At 52.7% G+C, this 21,058-nt stretch overlaps 1 protein-coding gene across 1 annotated transcript in view; it reads left to right on the forward strand.

Moving 5' to 3' along the window:
• Positions 1–21,058, forward strand: part of NTN1 (netrin 1) — a 135,672-nt gene that overhangs the window by 57,917 nt on the left and 56,697 nt on the right. The window contains exon 2 of the mRNA XM_054394042.1: positions 18,014–18,202. Within this exon, the coding sequence (XP_054250017.1) occupies positions 18,014–18,202 (189 nt within the window). The remainder of the gene's footprint in view (positions 1–18,013; positions 18,203–21,058) is intronic.

Here is a 21,058-nt window from a genome sequence, read left to right on the forward strand (position 1 = left end):
GGTGATGCTGAGTCAGTGGGATCGCTCCCAGATCCACACCACCTCTGGGCAGAGCTGGGCTGGGCAGAGCCCATTGCTTGCAGCAGCCCAGACCCATCTCTGGGGTGAGCCTTCAGCCACTGCACAGCATCACCACTCAGCTGTGGAGCAGAGGATAGGAAAAATCCTGGAATCACGGAATCACAGAATGCTTTGAGTTGGAAGGGACCTGAAAGCTCATCCAGTTCCAACCCCCCTGCCATGGGCAGGGACACTTCCCACCAGCCCAGGTTGCTCAAAGCCTCATCCAACCTGACTTTGAACACTTTCAGGCTTGGAGCAACCAAAACTTCCCTGGGCAGCCTCTTCTAGAGCCTCACCACCCTCACAGGGAAGGATTTCTTCCTAATGTCTGATCCAAAGCCAGCTGCTTCTTCTGGAGCATCTCTCCTATGGGGACAGACTGAGAGAGTTGGGGTTGTGCAGTCTGGAGAGGAGAAGGCTCCCAGGAGACCTTCTTGTGGCCTTCCAGGATCTGAAGGGGGCTACAAGGAAGCTGGTGAGGAACTTTTGAGGGTGTCAGGGAGTGATAGGACTGGGGGGGGTGGAAAAAAATAGAAATGGGTATATTCAGATTGGATGTTAGGAAGAAATTCTTCCCCATGAGGGTGGTGAGACACTGGCAGAGGTTGCCCAGGGAGGTGGTGGAAGCCTCATCCCTGGAGGTTTTTGCAGCCAGGCTGGATGTGGCTGTGAGCAACCTGCTGTGGTGTGAGGTGTCCCTGCCCATGGCAGGGGGGTTGGAACTGGCTGAGCCTTGAGGTCCCTTCCAGCCCTGACAGTTCTATGATTCCATGATTCTTCCAGTCTGAAGCTGTTACTGCAACAGATCCCATGGCAAGCAGAGGGAAAGTGAGAAGGTGAGACCCCATGTTCCAGATGGAGGTGTGTGTGAGACAGCCAAGCTGACAGCTGCCTTGCAGAGGGGGGGATATGACCTTTGAAAGGTCACAGGTGCTGAGATCTTGATATGAAACATTTCAGAACAGGGCAGGACAGCCCTCTTCACACGTGGGGGTCACAGTGGTGCCTTCTACAGAGACCTCCACAGCAGACAGAAGATGTTGTGCTCATCCCTATCAGCCTCCCACCCACCCTGACCTACTCCAACCCCAGCTGCAATCAACATTTTTTGCTACAGAAAACCATTACCAGTAGCCCTGCTGCCCTGATAAAGTGGGATAAGCCTGTCAGCTTCTGATAAACTCCCAGTCTCCAGGAAAACAAAACACACCAGTGCCTTACTGGGGAGTCCTGGGACTGCCCAGCCTGCCTGGGGAGCACTGAGCAGAAAGCAACTGTCCCACAGTGCTGGGGGGAGCAGGGCAGACAAGGTTGTCTCAACACCTCCACGAAATACTTTCATATCCTTGCTGCTGCTGGTGCTGGTTGGGAGGTCAGGCACATAAGCTGGAGTCCCCCTTCCTCCTCAGATCCCCTGAAAAGGTCCTGCTGATAAGACAGCTCTGTTTACCTGGCCCAGCCACAAAGAAGAGCTTTGTCCACAGCCCCAAAGGTGCAAGTATTGCTGAGCAAACAGGGATGTCCTCAGCCCTTCACACCTGCATGGCCTTTGGAAAGGCAGCACAGAGCCACTACAGGCTGCAGGAGAATGTGGGAGGGGTGGTGGATGCTGGTCCTGTCATCCACTGGGATTTGTGTTCAGGCCTCTGGAGCTGAAGCTGCAGGTTTTGGGAGTCTTGGAAGCAGAATTAATATCCATCTGTGTTGAGGTTTTCCAGCTAGGCATGGATTCTTGTAGCTCATCTGCCTGCAGACCCACAGACAGTTCTGGCTCCTGCTGCTCTTAGCCTTTCCCACAACACAACCCTCACAGGGTTCCTCTGAGGCACATGCTCGCCAGAAAGGGAAACTGAGGCACAGTGGTGCTGGGTGGCTGGGCCAGGATTACATTGGGCTCAGGAGCAGAGCCATGGCAGGACCTTCTCTGCATCTGGTGGACTTCATTCTCACGGCAGAGCACAGAGAAGGCTGTGCCTGGGATGTGATGGCCCAGGGCAGTGTGTGTCCATGTACTGAGCCTGCACTGAGCACTGCCAGCCCAGCCCCAGCCTGGCCTGGACTCATCCCCAGCAGTGTGGGCAGCAGGGGCAGGGAGGGGATTCTGCCTCTCTGCTGTGCTCTGCTCACACTCCCCCTGCAGTGCTGGGGCAGCTCTGGAGCCCTCAGCACAGCACAGACAGGGACCTGCTGGAGCAGGGCCAGAGGAGGCCACAGCAATGCTGGCAGGGCTGGAAGCCCTCTCCTGGGAGCCAGGCTGAGAGAGTTGGGCTTGGGCAGCCTGGAGAGGAGAAGGCTCCAGGGAGACCTTCTGGTGGCCTTGCAGTGCTTCAAGGGCTGAGCAGAAAGCTGGGGACAGACTTTTGAGCAGGGCCTGATGTGACAGGACAAGGGGGGATGGTTTGGAAGTCAAAGAGAGAGATTGAGAGTGGAGAGAAGGAAGAAATGTTTGACCCTGAGGGTGGTGAGAGCCTGTCCCAAGTTGCCCAGAGAAGTGGGAGCTGCCCCATGGCTGGCACCAGTGCAGGTCAGGTTGTTTGGGGCTGTGAGCCCTGCTCTGGTTGCAGATGTCCCTGCTGGCTGCAGGGGATAGGACTGGATGAGCATGGAAGGTCCCTTGCAACCCAAAGCACTCTGGGATTCTGCCATTCTGTGCTCCAGCAGATCTTCCCTTAGGACAAGCAGCATTGGTCAAGAGTGAGCTTGGAAGAGAGGAGAACTGACCCCACTAGTTGCTTTGTCATCAGCAGCTGCCACATGTTGGGGTGTTTGTAGAGCAGAAACAAGGGCAGAACAGCAAGAACAAACTCAAGGGCCAGTGATCACCCTCCAGCCATGCCTGGGGGGATGTGTGGCCTCTGTTTCCATAGCCACTCTAGGACTGGGTCCTGAACAGGGTCTGTTTGCAGCCACCTACTGCATTTTATTAGCACAGTGAGGAGGTGCTGATGGTGCCTGGCCCCAGCCTCCTGGAATGATGTTTCCCTGCCTCAGCAGAGCACTTCACAGGTTTCCAGGGGCTCAGGCTCTTTTCAGGGTCACTTGTTGGGGAAGTGAAGCAGTTCAAAGTGATTAAGGAACATCAGTGTCTTAAAAACAGAGAGAGAGCCATCACCTAGGGAAGAGCAATACTTATTTTGGACCAGTGGTGCTTGCTCTCTGCTTTTGAAGGCTCTGGCTCCTCACTGCACAGCAGCAGGGAAACCAAGACACTGCTCCTACCAAGCACTCCCCCATTTTGAAATGTGTTTATTAGTATGGCAGGGTTGGAAAACATTTTCAAACTGTGGGTGACTCTCAGTCTTGGCTCCAGCAGCTGAGAGTACCTCAAGGCTTTGGTCTCCTCTCTGGACCTGTTTGTCCTCTGGGACTCAGGTGATGGTGGCATGGGTAGAGATCATAGTATCACAGCATGGTAGGGGTTGGAAGGGACAAGGACACAGGGACAAGGAGCTATGGGTACAAGCTAGAACACAGGAGGTTCCACCTCAACATGAGGACCTTCAGAGATCATTGAGTTCAATCCTCCTGCCAAGGCAGCATCACCTAGAGCAGGTCACCCAGGAATACATCCAGATGGGTCTAGAAAGTCTCTAGTGAAGGAGACTCCACAACCTCTCTTGGCAGCCTGCTCCAGGGTTCCAGCACCCTTACAGTGAAGAACTTTCTCCTCCTGTTGAGGTGGAACCTCCTGGGTTCTAGTTTGTATCCATACAAGATGAGTTTTGCTGTCCCTCCTGGTCTGACCTGTGGGCTGGGAAGGAGCCCATCCTTCCCATGCTGAGAAGCATCTCCTCACCAGGGAAAGAGTCACCCAGCAAGAGTGGCTGGGTCCAGGCTGTGTTACACTCTGCTGGGCTCTCCACAGCAGCACAGATGCTGAGCCCCACTCTGCTGGGTGGAAACGATGGTGCTGAGCTGCCAGCTGCTCCCCTGAGCTGCCAACTGCTCCCCTGAGCTGCCAACTGCTCCCTTGAGCCAGCTTGGCCTCAGAGACAAACCAAAACCTTTCCCAAGAGCTGTCATCTGTCAAAGCTTGTGTTACTGTCTGGCACATCAAGTGGCCAAGCTGAGGTTTGTAACTCATGGAGAAGGGGAGGAGGCCCAAAGCCACCCTCTGCTCCATCTCCCAGCACCAGGCAAGGGCTGGAGCAGCATCTGCAAGCAGAGGCAGGACCATCTCCCAGACAGGCCCACAATGTGGGATGAAACAGAGGGGACCATCCCCCAGGAAGGTTCCTTTCCCTGGGGCTTTGGTCTGTACTGTACCACAGCAGCTCCATGGGTCACTTGTGGGAGCTGCTTGCAGGGTACCATCCTTCCCCAGCTTCAGGAGGATGCTGTCCTCTGGGCAGGGGTCCCTTGCTCCTCTCTGTCCCAGGGGTATGGCACAGCTTGAGGTGAGGAGGTGACATGATCCTGGCTGAAAGGAGGGAAGGCAGCAGCAAACAGATGGTCAAGGAAGGACAAAAGGGTCACTGAAAAGACAAAGTGGTGCCAAATTGGCCTCCAAAGGGAAAGCTTGCAGGAGCTGATCTTCAGAGAGCTGGTTCTGGTACAGGAGCCTGCACTCTGTGTCACCTCAGAGGGGATGCTGCAGGCTTTGGTGGGAGATGATGAGCCAGGGCTTGGTAATGAGCTCTGGTAGCTGCCAGCTGCAGGGCTCCCTGCTAGCAGGTCTGACTGGGACCACTTTAACAACTCCCCTGGCCCTGCTCCAGGCAAGATTGGGAAATGATCTGGGGTTAAACAAACACCCCACGATCCTGAGCACGCTGGGCTTGCTTTTAAACACTCAGCCTCACAGGGGGCTGGATTAGCACAGCCCAGAAGCAGGGACTGGGCACACAAGTGGCACCATTTGAATCTGGGTCTGCCCTGGAGCAGTCACAGCATGATCTGGTTTCAAACCAGCTTTGCACTGCTTTCACCTCTTGGCTGCTGGGGAGACATGGCCAAGTTTCCTGGCTCGGTGGGGCAGGGGTGGAAGCAGAGTGAAGGATGTTTGTATCCATGGGTCTGTTAGGCTGAGAGGTTGGAATCCAGAGTTTTAAAGTCCCAGAATCCCAGAATGACAGAATTGGTAAGGCTTGGAAGGGACCTCTGGAGATCATCCAGTCCAAACCCCTTGCCAGAGCAGGATCAGCCAGGGCAGGTCATGCAGGAACACATCCAGGTGAGCCTTGAAAGTCTCCAGAGAAGGAGACTCCACAACCTGTCTGGGCAGGCTGCTCCAGTGCTCTGTGAGCCTCACAGTGAAGAAGTTCCTCCTCATTTTAGATAGAACTTCCTATTCTCAGATTTCTGCCCATTGCCTCTTGTCCTGTCACTGGAGACCACTGAGGAGGGTCTGGCCCCATCCTCCTGACACCCATTAGACATCTGTAAGCATTGAGAATACCTCCCCTCAGCTGCTCTTCTCCAAGGCTTTTGAGCCTTCCCTGGGTTGGTTGTAGTGTCAGACCTTTGAGTAACCTCTGCTCTGAATGTGCAAACTCTTTCAACCTCTGGTTTTGCTGTGCCATTAACCCTCAAATGACTTCTATATCCCCTGCCTCACACATGCTCCTTCAAGACCTGTGCTCCTCACCAGCCACTTCAGCCTTTCATCTGGGTTGGAGCATTGCTCTGATGCTTACAGTGCTCACTCATGAGACTTGTGGCTCTAGACCCTTCAGCAGATGTTTCAGCCCTTGCTCTGGGCTGCAGCACCACTTTGAGGCTTGCAGTGCTCAGATCCCTGCCACCTGACCTGCCTGCTCTTGGACTGTGGTTTTACAGAAACACCACAGAATCGATCAGCTCAAGCACCTGGGGACTGGGCTGTTGGTTGTGGCACCTTGAGAAGCATCCTCACAACCTGCAGCAGGTCATAACTGCCCAGTGAGGTTAGCAGAGCAGACAGGTAGGAGGTAAGCACCATCACTGGGGAGGAATAACAGCAGGCACCAGGACAGGTTAGAGGCTGCCCTGCTGGAAAGCAGCTCCACAGAGACAGACCTTGGAGTGCTGGTGGGCAGCAAGTTCTGCATGGGACAGCAATGTGCTCTTGTGGCCAAGAGAGCCAATGGGATCCTGGGGTGCAGCAAGAAAGGTGTCCAGCAGGCCTGGGAAGTTCTTCTACCTCTCTACTCTGCCCTGCTGAGACCACACCTGGAGTACTGTGTCCAGTTTGGGGCTCCCCAGGTCAAGAGAGACAGAGACCTGCTGGAGAGAGTCCAACAGAGAGCCAGGAGGATGCTTAGGGGACTTGAGCATCTCCCCTGGGAAGAGAGACTGAGAGCCCTGGGGCTGTTTAGTCTGGAGAAGAGAAGGCTGAGAGGGATCTGATCAATGTCTATCAATAGCTGAGGGGTGGGGGGCAGGAGGAGGGGGCCAGGCTCTGCTGGGTGGTGCACAGTGATAGGACAAGGAACAATGGAGACAAACTTGAACAGAGAAGATTTCAGCTCCACAGGAGGAGAAACTTCTTTCCAGTGAGGGTGGCAGAGCCCTGGAACAGGCTGCCCAGGGGGGTTGTGGAGTCTCCTTCTCTGGAGCCTTTCCAACCCCACCTGGATGCATTCCTGTGCAGACTCCCCTGGGTGATGCTGCTCTGGCAGGGGGTTGGACTGGGTGAGCTCTGGAGGTCCCTTCCAACCTCTGATATACTGTGAGACTCTGAAACTGTGATCTTGTGGGGTAGAGAGAGGAGAAAGGTCTTGCAAAGAACCACAGGCCCTGGAGTGGTGGGAGGAAAGCTGCTGTTGAGATCTGTAGCAGATAAGAGGGAAACCACAAAGCCAGAGCCTAAGTGGGTGGATTGTTGCCAAGTGGATCCCCCTGGACTCTAAATAAATAGCAACACTTAAGGAGAGCCTTGGAGCTGGGGTGGGCAGTGGGGGCTGGGGGCTGTGTGCTCTCTGTGATAACCTGTGGGTTGTTGGGTGAGCTCTCCCCTTAGCTCCTGCCTTTGGATGACATCTGGATGAATTATGGGATGCAATCAACTCATTTCAAAGTACTTACAACCTCAGGAGGCTGGCCTGGGGGGGGGGGGGTTCAATCACATAAAGAAAGCTGATGACAGCCTGGTGTCATCTCAGAGATTTAAACCAGAGAGGTCACTTCTTGAGTTCTCCCTTCTCAAAAACAAACAAACAAAAATAATTAGGCTCCTTCCAAGCTGAAGCTCATCTCTGAACTTCCTGAACAGTACCTGATTTGAAGGGGAAAATCTCCTGCTCAAACTCAACAGCTACAGAAAGGAAGAGAGCTCTTGCTGCAGCACCTAGGAAGTGCCTGTGAATGCCATCCCTTCACTGGCCATGTTGGCACCTGAAGGAGGGTGCAATGTGCTGGCAGCTCAGTGCAGGACAGGAGAACCTGGCATAGCTTTGTTGCCCTTCTCTGGACCTGCTCCAGCACCTCAATGTCCTTCTTGGAGTGAGGGACTCAAAACTGAACCCAGGAATCAAGCTGTGGTCTCACCAATGCCTGGTACAAGGGCACAATGGGTTCCCTGTTCCTGCTGGCCACACCACTGCTGATCCAGGCCAGGATGCTGGTGGCCTTCTCAGCCACCTGGGCACACTCTGGCTTATTTTCATCTGCTCTCAACCAGCACCCACAGGTCCTTTCCCACTGGGCAGTTTCCAGCCTCTCTGCCCCAAGCCTGGAGCCTTCATGGGGTTGTGCAGGACTAAGCACCTTGTTGTTCCTCATCCCATTGGCCTTGGTTCATGGATTCAGCCTGCCCAGATCTTTCTGTAGAGCCTTTCTACCCTACTTGAGGCAAACTTACTGAGGGTGCCTCCATCTCCTCATGCAGATCACTGATGAGGAAGTAAAACAGGACTGGCCCCAGCACTGAGCCCTGGGGAGCAGCACTTGGGACCTGCCACCAACTGAATTTAACTCCATTCCCCACCACTTTTAGGGCCTGACCATCACCCCAGTGAAGAGTACACCCACCCAAGCCATCAGCAGCCACTTTCTCCATGTCACTCCTCTAGGAAGTGTCATCAAAGGCTTCCCTGAAGTCCAGGTAGACAACACCCACAGCCCTTCCTTTCTGAAAGTATCTTAGTAGATCATCCCATGGGCCAGCTTGTCATAGAGTCACAGAACTGTCAGGGTTGGAAGGGACCTCAAGGATCATCCAGTTTCAACCCCCCTGCCATGGGCAGGGACACCTCACCCTAGATCAGGTTGCTCAGAGTCCCATCCAGCCTGGAGGTCAGGTTGCTCAAGCAGTAGACTGTGTCTTTGTAGACTATGAGGTTGAAGCCCTCATCTCCAGACTGCTTTCTGAGGTGCTCTGGATGCAAGAAGGCTCCACTCCAGCCTCTGCAGAGGAGCAGATGTCCCCTCCCAGAACATTCTCTGGAGGAAGCAAGGGTGATTTGCAGCCTGTTTCCAGGCACTTGGAGTCCATCCCTGTGTGCTGCACCAGGGTTAGGCTTGCTTTGTGATTTGCATCCTGTGTTGAGTAAGACTTGCTTTTGTCTTGGGATGAAATGCCTTGGGTTGAGAGGCTGCCACAAATCTCCACAGTGCAGTGCCACACAAGGGGCCCACAGGTTTCTTGCCCATCCACATTGCCTGTTGGCAGACAATTCAGCTGCCTGGTGGCCTTCAAGGAGCCATCAGAGGTCACTGGAGGTGTCCCCCCAGGCTTCAAGGCAGGACTAGAGAAATCAGTGGGACCTTGGAGGCTGGGAGCAGCTGGTTGCCACGTGTGCTGGCGAGCAAGGAGGAGATCTCCACTGCTCAGAGACTGCTGTAGCTGGCTCATAAGCTGAACATCCCAGAGCTGTAAATCTCTCAGGAATAAGCCTTGCTCTTGCTTCTCTGATGCTTCCTGCAGGGCCAGAAATACCATGTGGACAGCCAAGAAATACCTAGTGAGGCTTTGGTGCTTCGGTCCAGGCTGGAACTATTAAATGCAGAAGTTATGAAAATCTCTCTCTCTCCCTGAAGTTCATCAAAACATCTAACAGACCACAGCCAGGTTCAGGTCCTAGGTTAAGTCAGGACTGTCACTGTCAGAACAAGTTCCCATGGCATGGGGGGGGGACTGGAGGGGCAGCCACCATGCTTGGCTTGCAGCAGCTGCTGGGTGCTGTCCAAAGGGATCTTGGGCTGTTGGGAAGAGCTTTGGTCCTGCAGCACTGGAGAAAAGTTGAGGACTGTGATTTTTTGACAAAGTAGCCCTCAGTAGCTGATGAGATGGGACTTGTTCTTCCCTCTTTGGGGTCTGACCTATGAGCAGCTCTGGACTTTGTCTCTGTGTCTGTTCTCAGAACCACATGGCAGAGGCCACATGCTGGTTGTTGGCTTTGCCAAGCTGTCTGCTGCCCAGTTCTGGCAGCCAGTGTTTGAGCTGCTGGACAGCTGCTTTACCATGGATGTGCCTGGTTTATCTCTACTGTCTGCTGGGGTGAGGACAACCCCCAAAACACAGAGTTGAAGCCACCAAGTTCTGCTCTTTAATGTTTGCTTCTCCTACCCACTCCCTGGCATCTACTCACAGTTCACCCTTCCTGCTGACAAACCATCTCTGCTGGGGAGGTCTGATGGATGGAGGTGGATCCCATACCAAAGGCAGGAGGGAGAAATGTGGCTTTGGCACTGCCATGCTCAGCACCTGAGAGTCCAGCAGCAGGACAAGCATCTACTACAGGCCTGGATTTGAGCTTGGTTTGGCCATTGAGAATAAGATCTTAGCTGCAAAAAGCTTCAGCCAAACCTGTCCCCCAGTTTTCAGTGGCTTCAAATCTTAGCTGAGCTTCAGCAGTTCTTCTTAGAGACAACAAAGGACACATCCCTAGGAGGGAGCAATGTTTTTCTGTTTAAGCTTTGGCTTCAAATATAAGGGCAGGAGGTTTCCTCTAAGGAAAGAAACTCCCCCCCCCCTCCCCCCCCCAATATGTTAGCCTTGGCACAAGGCTCCCTCTTTCACTCCCCTTGCTTCTCATTAGCAGCTGAATCGTTGCAGCAGGAACTTTTCCAGAAGTACTCAGCCTGAGTCAAACACCCAGGCTCAAACCTTTCAGCCCAAACAGTGAATTTGGCATTTCTTTTTTTCCCAGAAAAGAAAAGGAAGCTCTTCTCCTTGGCAAGCTCAGGCAGGTGTGAACACAAACACCTCATGTTGGGCTCAAAGCCTCACTTTCTTACTGCCCAAACACTCATTTAGAGCAGCCAAAGACCCATTTGAATGGTGTAAAGCCCCATTTTTACAACAAAAATCCTCACAGCCTTTTAGTTGCAACCAACAGTTTGAAATTTAGGGTCCAAACCCTCAATCTTAGGGTCCAAAGCCCCATTTCTAAGTTGCTGAACATTGCTGTTACTTGGGCTTCAGCATTGCAGAGCCTTCTTATACCTTGCAGAAACAGTGCTGGCAGAAGGGCACCTCCAGGATCTCCCAGTCCCTGGAGCATGTAGAGGTTTGGCAAATATGGGCAAAGGAGGAAGTGAAGGGCACTTGGGGTGTGCAGCATGCCCAGGGAAGAGCTGGGTTACCCTGATGGCATCTTCACACAATCCCAGCATGGTGGGTGCTGGAAGTGACCTCTGGAGGTCATCAAGTCCAGCTCCCCTGCTAAAGGAAGTTTGCCTACATCAGGTTGCCCAGGATTACAGAATCACAGAAACATTCAGGTTGGAAAAGACCCTCAGGGTCACCAAGTCCGACCATTGACCCTGCTCTAGAAGGGTCACCCCTAAGTCACATCCCCAAGCACCACATCTAAACCACCTTTAAACACATCCAGGTTTGGTGACTCCACCACCTCCCTGGGCAGCACATTCCAATGCCTGATCACATCCTTGTGTAGAGCTCCTGTCTAGAGCTTTCTCACCAAATTGCCATTCCTCAGGTTTCTCATGCATGGCAAGGTCTTCTCTTCTCTTCTCCAACCCCTTTTTGTGTCACCAGAAAGATCTTTGCAGCATATTTCTCCCCAGGAACCCTCTCTCCCTCTTCACCAACATTTGCACTTTGGCCTTTTGGTACTCTCAGGGGTGTTGCTCATGGGTGGAGAAGTGCAAGAAGCCTCATGGGGAGCAGGTTGGAGGGTGAGGAGCTGCCTTTGACCTCAGCAATGGGAAGTCTCTGGGAAGCACCAGCCAGGATGGGGCTTTCCTTCCCCCCCTCCCCCAGCAGTGCACTCTTGCTCTTGCTTTAAGCCAGGCTCTGTTTTGGTGGGCACTGCCATAGCTGCATGTTCTGTGGTGCACCCACCCTTTCCTCCACCTCTTTGCTCTGCTGTCAGGAAAACCTGGGGCCTGGCACAGACCCTGAGCCTCCCCCTCGAGCCACTGATGGATTTCCCCTTCGGTGGCTTAGCTGGAGAAAACCAAACCCACTTCCAAGCCTCCGCCTCCTCCTCCTCCTCCTCCTCCTCCTCCTCACTCAGACTTCACACAGATGGATTTTCCCAAGCAAACATTTGTGTTTAGTGTTGGCCAACTGGAGCTGTGGTGGGTGGCACTGAGCCAGCAGGGGCTGGATCCAGCCGCTCAGTTCCGACGGCTCCGAGTTCCCGGTGCCACACATGGTGGTTGGACTGTGCAGGACTTTGCTGCCACCACAGCTGCTCTTCATCCAGGCTTTGCCATTTTGCTGCAGCAAGCATGGAGAGAAACCTCCTCCCCAGCTTGGGCAGCATCCGTGCCAACCAGGGGGAACATCCTGAAGGGCCACACCACCCAGAACTGCTCACCAGCAGAGCTCCAACCATCACAGCCCCAGCTGGACTGCTGGCATGCAGCGCTGCAGGAGCTTCACTTTCATGCCCAGCTGCTCCAAAACCTCAAACCAGCCAGCAGAAAACTTGGAGGGACACAATGTTGTAGGGGATCAGGGACACCCTGCTGCTCTCTCCCATGGCGACTTTCACTTCACCTCCCAGTCCAGCAAGTAGAAAGCTCTCTGCTAGCTCTGGCTTGCTCCATCCCCATTGTCCCCTCTTTGATCTAAAATGTGGCTCTCTCCTTGACCAGTGTGGACCTCAAAAACTACTCTCCAGTGTCTGGAGAGCAAAGCCCCTCCCTGGATGGGCACGAGCAGGGTGCCCTTCTCAGTGACCTGGACTAGGCACACAAAGCTTCCTCCTGCAGAAGAGAAATAATGGTTCAGGCTGAGCTAGCAATTTTCTGGCCAAGGAAATAAAAAAACTTAACTGGGGAAAGAAAAAAAAAAAGAAAAGGACAATTTTAAGGAGACTGAGCCTGTTCATAAATTCAAGTTGAATTTAGAGATTACTTTCAGCCCCTGGCTTCTCCTACCCTCCCCTTTCCTTTCCCTTCCCCTCCCTCCCCCTTCCCCCGAATTATTGTTTGCAAAAATTGAAACAAAATGTGTTGGGGTTTTCGTTTGTTTAAAAAAAGCAATTTGCATTTTGAAAACTGCCCCAGATATAAGTTTTGGAAGGGTGGGGTCTTTTGAAAGGGCTGCATTGTCACTGCTGAATGAAAACCACCCAGAGGAATGCGTCCTGGGAGACAGTGGGGCCTGGGGGGACACGGTGGCAGCACAAAAGACCACAGCCACATCTCCCCCCACACCGCTCCAGCCTGTGCCTCCCCTTCACCTACCTCCTTTCCTTCTCCCAAAGGGAAAATCCTGCCCACCTTGACCTTCCTCAACACATCCATTTGACCAAGTCACTGCTGTAGTTTCTGCTGTACTTTCTTCGCCCAGCTCCAGACCACAGCTTTCCCCTTTCCCACTCCAGCCTTCTCCAGGTTTCTGAACATCTGCTTTTAAACCATATTCTGGATGTACAGATTGGAGCCTGGCAGGCAGGTAGGGGTTGTTTGATGAAGCTCTGTACATCTGTGTGCAATAAAGTCAGCGAACAAAAGGCTTGTGAGGTCCTTGGCAAAGCAAGAGAAAGAAGAGAGCTGAGGAGACAGCAGCACTGAGCTTCGGCAAGGAGCTGGAGCCAAAACCTTTCATCAAGGAGGTCTCAGCACCTGGGGCAGGGTTGCCCAGAGCTGGGTCTGCAGCCTGTGCAGGGGGTGCCTTCTCCACAGGGTGAAAGGCAAAGCATGGGGAGCAGAGGTGGTGCCAGGACTGGGAGGTGATTTTTCTTCCAGCTGGCGAAGGCGTTCATAGAAAGAAAAGATGGGTTGCTAAAGAGCCACTTTCTGTGGCAGGGAAATCCAAACCAAGAAGCACTGGCTGGAAATTAAAGCCAGGCCTGTTCATGTTAGGAAGGAGGGAAAATGTTTTAGCACAGCAGGGGATGAACCCTGGGCAAGGGAAAGGGTGGGCAGGAGCTGTGCTTCCTGTGTGCCTCCATCCAGGGAACATGTGGCTGGCTGACTGCACTCCCTGCCCGCTGCTCCCAGGGCCTTCAGAGCCAGGATCCAAAAGCATCTTCAGCTGGGAAGGAAGAATAAACTGCAGCAGTACAGGTTGGGAGAGGATCTGCTGGAGAGCAGCCCTGTGGAGAAGGACCTGGGAGTGCTGGGGGATGACAAGTTCTGCATGGGACAGCAATGTGCCCTGGGGGCCAAGAAGGCCAATGGGGTCCTGGGGGGCATTCAGAGTGTGTCCAGCAGAGCCAGGGAGGTTCTCCTCCCCCTCTACTCTGCCCTGGTGAGGCCACACCTGCAATATTGCATCCAGTGCTGGGCTCCCCAGTTCAGGAGGGACAGGGATCTGCTGCAGAGAGTCCAAGGGAGGGCTCCAAGGATGCTGAAGGCACTGGAGACTGCCTGGTGAGGAGAGACCGAGAGCCCTGGGGGTGGTTAGTCTGGAAAGGAGAAGACTGAGAGGGGATTTAATAAATGTTTATAAATATCTGAGGGCTGGGGGTCAAGAGAGAGGGGACAGGCTCTGCTCAGTTGCATCCTGGGATAGTTAATGGATAGAAACTCCAGCACAGGAGGTTCCACCTCAACATGAGGAGCAACTTCTTCCCTGTGAGGCTCACAGAGCACTGGAACAGGCTGCCCAAAGAGGTTGTGGAGTCTCCTTCTCTGGAGACTTTCAGGACCCATCTGGATGCATTCTTGTGTGACCTGTGATGGATTCTATGGTCCTGCTTGGGCAGGGATTTGGACTCAATGATCTTCAGAAGTTCCTTCCAACCCCTAGCATCCTCTGACCCTGTGATCTTGACCTGCTTTGAGTCCTTGTTGGTCCTAACGTCCAGCTCCCAGCTGTGGTGATTTGCTCACACTTAGCACCTGCAGACCCCCAGCAGCAGCTTTCTCCAAGGCTGTGGCAGCAGTGTGGTGGATCTCATCACACATGTCCTAGCCTCGTGCCCACTAAGGACTTCCTGACTCCTAGATGGGTCATTTGTTGCATTGTCCTCATTCTTCCATCCCTCTGTGCTTTTGTCAGGGAAAAAATAGGATGGTTCTTTTCCCCCAGTCAGAAACCTTGCTGGATATCTGCAAAGATATCAGGCTACAGATGGAGCTGCCAGCTAGCCCTGGCTGGTGGCCAGCAGTGCACAGCACTGGCCACTAAGAACCCAGGCACTCAGAGTGAGCACAGGAGATGGCCATTTCAATTCCAACCACTCCCCTTGGATGACTTTGGCCCCTTCTGTCTGCACAAACAGGTGGATCAGGAGGGGGTGGATGATGGAAAAGCAGTTGTGTGGGAGGCAATCAGTGCCTGGCAGATGTCCCTGGAGCCCTGTGAGTGCAGGTGGAAGGAGGAGACAGAGCCAAGGCTGAGTGGATGGAGCCAAAAAAAAGCTGAGAAGTCACAGCAGAGGGGTGGCCATCACTCCCTGGCTGCTTGTGGTGCTTGTGGAAAGCTCGCAGAGGGACCAAGTGCAGGGATGCTGGGCATGGAGAGGAGCTCAACCAGCCCACACCTTCTCCCAGCTCATTCACTCCCTCCTGGCAGGGTTTATGACCCAAGGCACAAACATCTTTAGGTTGTGGCTCCAAGGAGACCTTCCTGTGGCCTTCCAGGATCTGAAGGGGACTACAAGAAAGCTGGGGAGGGACGTTTTAGGGAGTGATAGGACCGGGAGGAGTGGAGCAAAACTAGAAGTGGGGAGATTCAGATTGGATGTTAGGAAGAAGTTTTACACCATGAGGGTGGTGAGACACTGGCACAGGTTGCCCAGGGAGGTGGTGAAAGCCTCATCCCTGGAGGTTTTTGCAGCCAGGCTGGATGTGGCTGTGAGCAACCTGCTGTAGTGTGAGGTGTCCCTGCCCATGGCAGGGGGGTTGGAACTGGCTGAGCCTTGAGGTCCCTTCCAACCCTGAGAACTCTATGATCCTATGGTTCTCCTGCTCTGCCAGCACTTGCTGGAGGTGTGAGGTTGGGCCTCCTCCTGTCAGCCAGAGGAATTCAGATTGCCAAGCAGGGAGAGAGCAGTCTCCATCCCACTGGTGGGACGTGTCCAGAGGATTTTGCTCTCCTCGTTCCTCTCACGTCCCGAGTTCACTGGGGATTGTTGCTGAGAAATACTGGGGAACCAGGCTGTCATTTTCTGGGCTGAAATCTGATAATTTAGCACAATGTAGCATGGCTTTGTCTGGGGCAAGCACCATAAGGTAAACAGGAAGGAATGAGGGATTAAGACATCTCTGCTCTAAAGGAAGGTGACAAGCCCGGAGCCGTGACACCTTCGTGCCGAGGCGAGAGGCCCAGCTGTGGGTTGGCATTGCACAGCTGTATTGTTTCGGGGGGTGAAGAGCAAATAAAAGCAAAGGGAAAAGAAAACAAGCTATAAAATTCTCAGCAAAGCCCAGAGCAACTGCCTCTTGATGTTCCCCTGACAGCTCTGGGGAGAGGCAGGCGAGGGGTCGAGCTTTTGAAGTCCTGAAGCCGTCCTTTGCAAAGGCCTCCTGTTAAAATAGTCTCTGTGTTGACATTAGGCTGCATATGGTGGAGAAATTGGACATCTCCTGACAGGTCTGGTCACAGCAAGAGCAATCAAAGCAGAGGGGGACTTGGGGGTGTTTGACTGACTGGGTCTGTCCTGGAAATATTTCTGCTCTGAAAGGGTCCTCAAACATTGCAATGGTCTGCCCAGGGCAGTGATGGAGTCACCATCTGGAGCAGGCTGCCCAGGGGGGTTGTGGAGTCTCACTCTCTAGAGATATTCAAAACACACCTGGATGTGTTCCTCTATGATATGCTCCAGGTGACCCTGCTGTGGCAGGAGGGTTGGACTGGGTGAGCTTTGGAGGTCCCCTCCAACCCCTAACATTCTGTGATTCTGTGATCCCTGGTGATTTATTTACCTTCTTCCACTGTTCTGTTCAAGATCTATGAGAAAATGTTTAAAGGCTTAGCTTAAACCTGCCACAGCTGGGTGCAGATTCAACAAGGCCAAGTACCAGGGTCTGCCCTTTGGCCACAACAACCCCATGCAGCCCTACAGGCTGGGGTCAGAGTGGCTGGAGAGCAGCCAGGCAGAGAGGGACCTGGGGGTACTGGTTGACAGCAGTTGAACATGAGCCAGCAGTGTGCCCAGGTGGCCAAGAAGGCCAATGGCATCCTGGCCTGGATCAGGAATAGTGTGGCCAGCAGGAGCAGGGAAGTCATCCTGCCCTGTGCTCAGCACTGGTTAGACCACACCTTGAGTGCTGTGTCCAGTTCTGGGCTCCTCAATTTCAGAAGGACATTGAGAGACTTGAATGTGTCCAGAGAAGGGCAATGAGGCTGGGGAGGGGTCTGGAGCACAGCCCTGTGAGGAGAGGTTGAGGGGGATGGGGGTGTGCAGCCTGGAGAAGAGGAGGCTCAGGGCAGACCTCATTGCTGTCTACAACTACCTGAAGGGAGGTTGTAGCCAGGTGGGGCTTGGGCTCTTCTCCCAGGCAACCAGTGCCCCGCTCTGCCAGGGGGTTGGACTCAATGGTCTCTTTGGTTCCCTTCCTACCCCTAACATCCTGTGATCCTGCGAACAAGAGGACACAGTCTCAAGATGTGCCAGGGGAAGTTTAGGCTCCAAGTGAGGAGAAAGTTCTTCCCAGAAAGAGTAATTGGCCACTGGAATGTGCTGCCCAGGGAGGTGGTGGAGTCACCATCCCTGGAGGTGTTCAAAAAAGGCTTGGATATGGCACTTGGAGCCAGGGTTTAGCTGTCAGGAGGTGTTAGGTATTAGGTAATAGGTTGGACTTGATGAGCTCTGAGATCTTTTCCAACTTGGTTGATTCTGTGTGATTCTGTGACTGTGATTCTGTGATTCTATGGTTCTGTGATTCTGTGATTCTTTGATTCTCTGATTCTGTGATTCTCTGATTCTCTGATTCTATGATTCTATGATTCTGTGATTCTCTGATTCTGTGATTCTCTGATTCTGTGATTCTCTGATTCTTTGATTCTCTGATTCTGTGATTCTATGATTCTGTGATTCTATGATTCTGTGATTCTCTGATTCTTTGATTCTCTGATTCTGTGATTCTTTGATTCTCTGATTCTGTGATTCTATGATTCTGTGATTCTCTGATTCTTTGATTCTATGATTCTGTGATTCTGTGATTCTGTGATTCTGTGATTCTATGATTCTGTGATTCTGTGATTCTGTGATTCTTTGATTCTATGATTCTGTGATTCTATGATTCTGTGATTCTATGATTCTGTGATTCTGTGATTCTCTGATTCTTTGATTCTATGATTCTGTGATTCTCTGATTCTGTGATTCTCTGATTCTTTGATTCTATGATTCTGTGATTCTCTGATTCTCTGATTCTCTGATTCTGTGATTCTCTGATTCTTTGATTCTCTGATTCTGTGATTCTCTGATTCTATGATTCTGTGATTCTGTGATTCTATGATTCTGTGATTCTCTGATTCTTTGATTCTCTGATTCTGTGATTCTCTGATTCTTTGATTCTATGATTCTGTGATTCTATGATTCTGTGATTCTCTGATTCTATGATTCTGTGATTCTGTGACTGATTCTGTGACTCTGATTCTGTGGCTCTGTGTTTCTGTGATTCAGCTGCTGACAGTCTCTGCTCTCTCCCTCTCTCTCAGCCTGCAACTGCAACCTGCACGCCCGGCGGTGCCGCTTCAACATGGAGCTGTACAAGCTGTCGGGGCGCCGGAGCGGCGGCGTCTGCCTCAACTGCCGCCACAACACCGCCGGCAGGCACTGCCACTACTGCAAGGAGGGCTTCTACCGCGACCTCAGCAAGCCCATCTCCCACCGCAAGGCATGCAAAGGTACTGGCTGGGCTGGGCTGGATGGGCTGGGGGTGTGTTGAGGTGGTGGAGTTGACATCCCTGGAGGTGCCGCAGTACATTAGAGGTTGGAAGGGATCTCCAGAGCTCATCCAGTCCAACCCCCCTGCCAGAGCAGCATCACCCAGGGCAGTCTGCACAGGAATGCATCCAGGTGGGGTTGGAAAGGCTCCAGAGAAGGAGACTCCACAACCCCCCTGGGCAGCCTGCTCCAGGGCTCTGTCACCCTCACTGGAAAGAAGTTTCTCCTCAGGTTGAGGTGAAACCTTCTCTGTTCAAGTTTGAACCCATTGTTCCTTGGCTTATTGCTATGCACCACCCAAAAGAGCCTGGCCCCCTCCTCCTGTCCCCCACCCCTCAGCTATTGATAGACATTGATCAGATCCCTCTCAGCCTTCTCTTCTCCAGACTAAACAGCCCCAGGGCTCTCAGTCTCTCTTCCCAGGGGAGATGCTCAAGTCCCCTAAGCATCCTCCTGGCTCTCTGTTGGACTCTCCAGCAAGTCTCTGTCTCTCTTGAACTGGGGAGCCCAAAATGGACTTGATGATACCTGAGGTCTTTTCCAACCTGGTTGATTCTGTGATTCTGTGATCTTGGAGCCCTCTTCCAACCTGGTTGATTCTTGGTAGCACCCCCCCTCCTGCCCCGCCACCACCATGTGGTAGTTTAGGCTGTACCTTGAAAATTTTCCACAGATCTTGAACAGAAAGTGGTAAAATGAAACCATTCTCCCCCAAACACCCATCTCCTGCTCCCACAGAATCACAGAATTAACCAGGTTGGAGAAGACCTTCAAGATCATCAAGTCCAACCTATCTCCACCCTCCACCCCTCAACCCCAGCATCACTTAACCCACACATGGAACCTGTCACTGCTTAGGGAGAGGCAAGAACAGTAAAAGGGGAAACAATTTGTATTTCTGCTCAGCAAATGGAGCTGTTTGAGGTTTCTTTCTCTGTGGTGCACATGGTCAGGGCTTCAGCCAGGGCAGGAGCAGCAGTAAGATATTGAGGGGACTGGAACTTCTCTCATGTAAGGAAAGGCTGAGAGGGCTGGAGAAGAGGAGGCTGAGGGCAATCTTCTTAATGCTTACAAATACCTAAGGGTTGGGTGTCAAGAGTTTGGGGTCAGACTCCTCTCAGTGGTCCCCAGTGATAGGACAGGAGGCAATGGGCATAAACCTGAATGTAGGAAGTTCCATCTAAACATGAGGAGGAACTTCTGTACTGTGAGGATAGCAGAGCCCTGGAGCAGGCTGCACAGAGAGGTGCTGCAGTCTTCATCTTTGGAGACTTTCAAGGCTCACCTGGATGCATTCCTGTGTGACCTGCCCTAGGTGATCCTGCTCTGGCAGGGGGTTTGGACTCAATGTTCTCCAGAGGTCCCTTCCCAGCTTGTGCTTGTGTGTCATTTGGTGAACAAGACCAAATCTTTCCAAAGAACTTTATTATAAACTCTCAGCTGTCTGCTGGAAGAGATACAAACCCTGAACCTGACCCAGCTAGGGGAACCAAGCAACCATTCAAAAGCCAGATGAGAAGATGTTGGGGTTTCCCACAGAAAGCTTCAGCTCTTTTCCCTCTGAAGACTCATTTCCACAAGAAACAGAAAGCTGCTTGGCCCCAGCTGGGTATTTTTGGCTGGAGAGCTTTGGGTCTTCAGTGGTTTCAAGTTTGTGTGGGGTTTTTTTTTTTTTTTTAATGAAAATGCTACTTCATGTTTCTCTTTCTTTCTTTTTCGTTGTTTTTTTTTTGTTCTTTTTTTTCCTTTTCCCACTGAAAACAGACAGACTTTGCCAAAGCAGAAAACCAAATCCCTTCTTTAGATGGCCCTACTCCCCCCTTTTATTTCACCTTGTAAAAGCCATTGCAAGGAGACGTTTTCCACTCGCCCTGCACTGAGGCTGCTAACAAGCCACAGCTTCAGCCTATGTGTGGGCTGGTGAGATGTGAGCCCAGCTCCTGGCTCTCAGGAGGACAGAATCACACAGAATCCCGGAATCCCAGCATGGTGGGGGTTGGAAGTGATCTGAGCAAAGCCTTCCACACTGTCCCACACCACATCCTGCTCTCCAAACTGGTGACACATGGGTTTGATGGGTAGACTACGAGATGGATAAAGAACTGGCTTGATGGCTGCACCCAAAGAGTGGCTGTCAATGGCTCCATGTCCCAGTGGAGGCCAGGGACAAGTGGAGTCCCTCAGGCATCAGTCCTGGGACCAGTCTTGTCCAACATCTTTGTTGGTGCCATGGACAGAGGCATTGAGTGCACTCTCAGCAGGTTTGCTGATGACACCAAGCTGTGTGGTGCAGCAGACAGGCTGGAGGGAAGGGATCCATCCAGAGGGACCTGGACAGGCTGGAGGGAAGGGATCCATCCAGAGAGACCTGGACAGGCTGCAGAGCTGGGCACAAGCCAACCTCATGAGGTTCAACAAGACCAAGTTCAAGGTCCTGCAGCTGGATCAGGGCAATCCCAAGCACAAATCCAGGCTGGGCAGGGACTGGCTGGAGAGCAGCCCTGAGGAGAGGGAATTGGGAGCGCTGGGGGATGAGAAGCTGCACAGGAGCTGTCAGTGTGCACTTGCAGCCCAGAAAGCCAAGCAGAGCCTGGGCTGCATCAAGAGAAGTGTGGCCAGCAGGGCCAGGGAGGTGATTCTCCCCCTCTGCTCAGCTCTGGTGAGACCACACCTGGAGTACTGTGTCCAGTTCTGGAGCCCCTGTTACAAGAGGGATATGTGTCCAGAGAAGGGCCATGAGGATGAGCAGAGGGCTGGAGCACCTCTCCTATGAGGACAGACTGAAAGAGTTGGGACTGTTCAGTGTGGATAAAAGA

Source organism: Indicator indicator, chromosome 29 (assembly GCF_027791375.1).
Source record: "Indicator indicator isolate 239-I01 chromosome 29, UM_Iind_1.1, whole genome shotgun sequence".
NCBI lineage: Eukaryota > Metazoa > Chordata > Aves > Piciformes > Indicatoridae > Indicator > Indicator indicator.